General features: G+C 48.1%; 1 protein-coding gene across 3 annotated transcripts; it reads right to left on the reverse strand.

Moving 5' to 3' along the window:
- Nucleotides 1–2677: 2677 nt before the first annotated feature.
- LOC311376270 (uncharacterized protein) lies at nt 2678–6236 on the reverse strand. Of its 3 annotated transcripts, none has more exons than XR_014643895.1 (5): nt 5945–6236; nt 5172–5480; nt 3634–4422; nt 2882–3338; nt 2678–2810 (listed from the first exon to the last, which is right to left on the reverse strand). XR_014643895.1 is itself a non-coding variant. In XM_084491114.1 (4 exons), exons 1-4 carry the CDS (start codon nt 6204–6206, stop codon nt 2720–2722), a joined length of 2145 nt encoding a protein of 714 aa, XP_084347240.1. In that variant the 5' UTR covers nt 6207–6230; the 3' UTR covers nt 2678–2719. The 3 variants fall into 3 exon arrangements, 1 of the variants encoding a protein (XP_084347240.1); XR_014643896.1 differs by having other exon boundaries at nt 5172–5422; nt 5945–6230; XM_084491114.1 differs by having other exon boundaries at nt 2882–4422; nt 5172–5422; nt 5945–6230.
- Between the last annotated feature and the right edge of the window lie 232 nt (nt 6237–6468).

Below are 6468 nucleotides of genomic sequence, written 5' to 3' on the forward strand. Positions count from 1 at the left end.
GACGCTGGGGGCTGGGGGGAGGCGGCACATCTGTTGCTCGTTAACCAATCAGTGGTCAGCAGGTTAACGGACGCTCACTCTGTCGCTGCGTCTCCCTCACCACCGTACTAGTTAGTAAACCAGGATAATATGTAGTACGTTCAAAATACATAAAGCAGTGTTTTAAAAATACCAGGATGTTGCTAAGGTATGTCAAATAGACTGAGACCGTGGAAGTGGATTTCTTAAATGGTGTTATTAGTGTCTAATGTTCATCTCTACCGTAAATATATATATTGTCGTTTTCATCACAGCAAACCGGGGCTTAGAGAATCAAACTCATGATTTAATTGGTCGTTGAGACCATCGCTCACTCCTTTTTCTGTTTGGTGAAAGTAAAGATCTACAATTTGCTTTGTATTAACTTCATTTCATTAAAATCAGCAATAGAATAGATCTACATCTATTTAGTATTTAGTATTAGTCTATTAGAATCATGCCATTCCATACATTAAAATAATAAATAAATAACAAATCGACATTTATCTATGCATTTGTTTCATGTGCTCAAGCTGTCCATCACACTCAATGCTATGAGTAATGTGTGTGCGTAAATGCGTATGTGCGTGTGTGTGTGTGTGTGTCTGGTCTGATTGGACTCTGGGGCTGGGGGAGGCGGCACACCTGTTGCTCGTTAACCAATCAGTGGACTCTACTGTGAGGTACAGGAACTATTAGACACTTTATAGTTTATACTCTTTACACAGTCTGTTCAGTTTGCCCTGTTTATTCCGTTTTTCTGTTCTTTAGTATTTACTGTAGCATTTACTTTAACCTTTTACTTTAGCATCTGTTTTTGTCTTTATTAGTACTTTGTATTTTTATCATATTGTACAGCGACCCGGGTTCGAATCGCGGCTGTTGCTCGTCGACCAATCAGTGAGCCAGCAGGTTGAACCAGCCGTCACCACACACACACACACACACACACACACACACTCTGGCCCTGCGTTCCATCCCTCACACCGCCATACGAGTAAGTGAGCGTTCATTTCTGATTCAAGATTCGAACACGTTTTATTTGTCTTTTTATTAAGTATGCAGTGAAGTGTATAAAGTGACAGTAACCCCAGAAGCAGTGCAACACACGACAAAAAGATAAAATATACGATGTGATTTAAAAAGTAATAAATATAAATAATAAACATATAGCACTCATAGGCTATAGCAGCACAGTTTAAAGCATACTTTAAACTGCACAGTTTAACACAGATTAAAAGCATACTTTAAACTTTAAACTGTGTTTAAAGCAAATAGGTTTTTGCCACAAAGATAATGTATTTTTCATTTACTGCATTGTTTTTCCTCTAAGGTATCGATTTTGCTTATTTCCTCCCACACGGTACATGGTGAGTGTGTGACAGTGGATGAGTTGTCACGTCACCATGTTACATTTCAACCAATATGTGTGTGTGGATTCATAAGCCACTCAAATTGACGATGTTTACAAGCTGTTTAAAAGCATTGAAAAAAAGTCTACATTTTGTTTGAGTTGACGAGACCATAACTATTGCCAATGTTGGCCTTTGACTGTTGAGCTTTAAGTCTCAATTCTTCCTTTGTCATAACCTACTTCTCTGAAAATGAACTGGCACTTGTCAGCGGTTTGACGGTGGCTTTGGCAGGTTGAAGCAAAGAATCTGAAAATCAGAATCAGAAAAGGTTTTATTGCCAAATACATTTTCACATATGAGGAATTTTTCTTGGTTTTCAGTGTGCACGATATTTACAAATACTAAACGATAAACAATAAAGCAAGTGGTCCAATACAATAAGATATTCCAAAAATAAATAAAAAAAATTAAATAAATTAAGACACTATATACAAATGAACCGTAATAAGAATTAGAATAAAATATACAAATGTGCAGAAAGTGTTTGCTATACACATGGTTCCTGGTGGCTTAACCTGTTGGTCTTGTAGTCTCAATTCCAACTGACTTCGTTTTGATAGGCACTTTTAAAAGCCAACGTTGTAGCTTATGAACTGGAGCCTTGTGTGTTGTAAAGTTGCCTAGTTTCTTTTGGACTAAAGAATACTTTACACTGTACAAAATTATTTTGATATGGTTGGTTTTTGTACTTTTCTAATGGCTGTTAATAAATGCATTTGAATTGAAGTGTATGTTGTCCCAAACATGTTTATTTGTAACATTGTGCCACCAAAGTTGATTTATTCAAAATGCCAGATTTTGACCTTTTCATGGGTAGCATTGACTGAGCCATTGTTTGGTGTTGCTTTTCAGAGGGAAAAGTTTACAGATCCACCAACGACAATGGATCAATACATTTTGGTGAAGTGTATTGACTGCTGTAAGTCACTTTGGATTAAAGAGTCTTCTAAATCCCCCCCAAAGGTAAACTGACTGAAGAACTAGGAAGTTTGAATGAAAACACAAGTGACAAAATTCAGAAACGGTTCACACTGGTTTTATTTGAGACACTGTTGGGGAAATTACAAGTTCAAGCAGTTTGGAATACAGGCGGAGCGACATTACACAGTGGCTGCCCATTTGAAGCACTTCTGGGGGGGGAAGGCATCACCGGCAGGCCGTGGGGGGGGCCTGGGAATCGGTCGTGGGGGACCGGGGGGGCAGTGTACTGGTGATGTTCACTGCTGGATCTAGGCGTCAAGGAGTCCACGGGTGATGCCCGTGAGGACGGCTGTGGTACGGAGGAATCAAGGCAGGATTCCACTGGTAGAAGTCAGATGGTATATTGACAGCAGCTGGTGGTGGTGTTGTCGTCGTAGGGGGCAGCAGATGGTGAGCCTGGGGGAGGATTGACCACTTGGTTCCCGTATGGATTCCACCTCCGCGGGATGGTTCAAGCCAGCTTGCGCAGTGGCGGCAGAGTAGTTTGTGGCACGTCTTTGGACCCTCTCGGCTGTCGTGCAGCAGGGGCTGCGGTCGGAGCCTGGGGCGGATGGACTGCCTGGTGCCAGTATGGATTCCACCTCCACGGATGGTTCAAGCCAGCTTGCGCAGTGGCAGCAGCTGGCGGTGGAGGAGGAGGATTGGCCGCGTGCTGCCAGTTTTGAAACTGGTAAGGAGGCAACCACGCAGGATTCCATGGGGGGTGCTGCCAATTCTGAACACCGTCAGATTGGGCTGCTGGTGGAGTTTGTGGCACGTCTTTGGCGTTTCCTGGCTGTCGTGCCGCAGTCGTAGGGGCTGCGGCCGGTGCCTGGGGAGGCTGGACCATGTGGTGCCAGTACGGATTCCACCTCCACGGATGGTTCAAAGCAGCTTGCGCATCGGCGGCAGCAGCAGCTGCTGGTGGAGGAGGAGGATTGGCCGCTTGGTGCCAGTACGGATTCCACCTCCACGGATGGTGCAAGGCAGCAGCTGGCGGTGGAGTAGTTTGTGGCACGTCTTTGGCGTTTCCTGGGTGTTGTGCAGCAGTAACGGGGGCTGCGGTCGGTGCCTGGGGAGGACTGGCCGCGTGCTGCCAGTTTTGAACTTGGTAAGGAGGCAGCCATGCAGGATTCCAGGGGGGGTGCTGCCAATTCTGAACACTGTTGGATTGGGCTGGAGGTGGAACAGTTTGTGGCACGTCTTTGGCGTTTCCTGGCTGTCGTGCCGCAGTCGGTGCCTGGGGAGGATGGACCATGTGGTGCCAGTACGGATTCCACCTCCACGGAGGGTTCAAGGCAGCAGCTGGCGGTGGAGTCGTTTGCGGCACGTCTTTGGCGTTTCCTGGGTGTTGTGCAGCAGTAACGGGGGCTGCGGTCGGTGTCTGGGGAGGACTGGCCGCGTGCTGCCAGTTTTGAACTTGGTAAGGAGGCAGCCACGCAGGATTCCATGGGGGGTGCTGCCAATTCTGAACACTGTTGGATTGGGCTGGAGGTGGAATAGTTTGTGGCACGTCTTTGGCGTTTCCTGGCTGTCGTGCCGCGGTCGGTGCCTGGGGAGGCTGGACCATGTGGTGCCAGTATGGATTCCACCTCCACGGAGGGTTCAAGGCAGCTTGCGCAGTGGCAGCAGCTGGCGGTGGAGGAGGATTGGCCGCTTGGTGCCAGTATGGATTCCACCTCCACGGAGGGTGCAAGGCAGCTTGCGGAGTGGCAGCAGCAGCGGCTGCTGGTGGAGTTGTTTGTGGCACATCTTTGGCCCCTCTTGGCTGTTGTGCAGCAGTGGTAGGGGCTTCAGTCAGTGCCTGGGGAGGATCTGGATTCCAATTCCCCGGATGTGCAACGACAGCAGCTGGCGGTGGAGTAGTTTGTGGCACGTCTTTGGCGTTTCCTGGGTGTTGGGTTGCAGTCTGTGCCTGGGGAGGATTGTCCGCTTGTTGCTGCCCCGTAGAACTGGATGTCTGCACGTTGGGGCAGGAGAGTGTGATGGGAATTCCTTGCCAAAGCATGGGCAGCAGGTAACGCCCACCCTGTGGAACAAAACACACGTTACTTTGCTTATAACCGCTGTGGTGGGGATAGAGTAGTCTGGAGCAGGGGGTTTTCAAAGTGTGAAAGTGGGATCCCCTAGGGGGCACCAGAGGGCTTCAGGGGGGGCACGACGTGACCAAAGAAGTCATTGCTCCCAGTAAAGCAGAGGTATGCCACAAAGGAGGCTAAACTGGCAGTTGACAGATGGATTATTATGGATAAAACCACTTAGATATGTCAAATATAAAAATCTATAAACTGCACAGAGTTTTAAAAGATTAGTCCAGTTGTTGAAAATGTGTAAAATAATTTAATCAAAAAACACAATGTTTAAAATGTGTAAAAGAACAAAAAGATCTTTCAAAACACAAAAAGTTTGAAAATGTTTTGGGGCAGGGCATCTTTTAATTTATTCTCTGATCACTCACTTTGAAAAACCCCCTGCTCTGGAGCAACAGAAAGACATTAAAAGGCGACATATTCTACCACCAGCTGTGAGTGTGATTAGCCGTTACAGAAATCGGCCCCTTACGACATCACAAGTGGGCGTGTCCACCTAGACGCACGCCGGACAGATCAGCCTACCGTAGCAAACGACGACGCTCATCCATCCGTCACTCATCTAGGTGGACACGCCCACCTGTGATGTCATAAGGGGGCCGATTTTCCCCCCCAAAAAAAGGGCTTGTAAACGGGCCAATCACACTCGAAGGTGAAACACGTCACGGGAAACCTTTAGACCAGTTACCAGCGCCACGACTCTACAGCCGTCGTAGGGAACGGTCAGCTCCAGCCCGGCAGAGTCCTCGTTTAGGGTGTAGCCGCAGGACTCGGGGACGCTGTGGAGAGCCAGTCCACCGCCGCCGCCGCCGCGGGCGCCACGGGCCAACGCCAGGTCCGAGGCCCACGGTTCCCTCGCCAGGAGCGACAGACTGTCGCGGGCGCAGTGACACGAGGGAGCCATGCTGGTCCAACGCCGCTGGGTCCCCCGAGGAAGGGCTGCGGAGACGAAGGGGAGGACGTTTGATGAAGTCAAACCAGGCCTGGGCGATGTGGGCTGAAAGACGCGTCACGATATAACGCGATCAATATTGTTTATTTTAATGACCTAGAGACTAGGAGTTACGATGCTGGGTTTAAACACTTCTGTTTAACACTTAATGACCTTCCACTGTTCTTCCCGAATAAATACTCCAAAGTCACAATTAGATTTATTTTCCCCAAATCGTTCAGCCCTATTGTCATGCTGGAATAACAATTTTTACAAGTATAAAACTGTTGGGGAGCCGTTTTACGCCATGTGGTTAGACTCCTTTAAAAGCATGAGGAATGTCGCCATCTGGTGTTCAGTGGTAGTGATCAAATAACTTGGAAATAAAAGTTACAAAGGTCGATTAAAATTACATCACTTGCACAGCCCTGGCTGTAGCTAATCACCAACCCAAGAAAGCCATTAACCCAACAGACATAAAACCAACCAACGGGAGGAAACAAGAAATTGACAAAATAGATCCAGCCAACCTGAGCGGTCTTGGAAATCCAAAGCGTCTCCAGCGGAGGAAAATGTGGCTGCTTTGGGCCCGGCGCCGTTCTGGTCATAGAAGTTGCCAAACAGAATCTTCCCCTCTTCATAATTGTCGTCAGCGTCCACGCTCCTCCTGTGGAACGTTCTCCTCAAACCGAGCGCCTGCGCACCGGACGCCAGACAACATAATACCATCGTCGCCAGAGCGAAGTCTAACGAAGACGTCGGCCGCGTCTTTCTTGTTCCTTTGTGTGCCATGGTCCTGGAACACACTGCTACGCTATCGACTGACAGAGCTCCGACGCAGCCTGTTTTAATCCATCCCCTGCCGTGGAGTAGCCAATCAGAGTCCGTCGGTGGTTAACCGCGTTCCTCGTGATAGGCTGACGATGATTGGACGCACCTGGACACAATTACTTAAAGGGGACACGTCACACCACCAGGTGTGACGTGTGACGAGCCGTTTTGAAAAATGTTGCCGCTCCTGACTCTCACTAGTGGGCGTGTCCAACACTCACAC

This window comes from Micromesistius poutassou, assembly GCF_964030765.1.
Source record: "Micromesistius poutassou genome assembly, contig: SCAFFOLD_1437, whole genome shotgun sequence".
NCBI classification, from domain to species: domain Eukaryota; kingdom Metazoa; phylum Chordata; class Actinopteri; order Gadiformes; family Gadidae; genus Micromesistius; species Micromesistius poutassou.

Bases quoted from the DNA above. Each gene is read 5' to 3' on its own strand.
- LOC311376270 (XM_084491114.1), bottom strand. From the start codon at position 6,206: ATGGCACACAAAGGAACAAGAAAGACGCGGCCGACGTCTTCGTTAGAC. The intron at 5,423-5,944 runs GTTGGCTGGATC...TCGTCTCCGCAG, and splicing joins GGATTTCCAAGACCGCTCAG to CCCTTCCTCGGGGGACCCAG. The intron at 2,811-2,881 runs GCGCAAGCTGGC...ATCCTCCCCCAG, and splicing joins CAAACTACTCTGCCGCCACT to GCTCACCATCTGCTGCCCCC.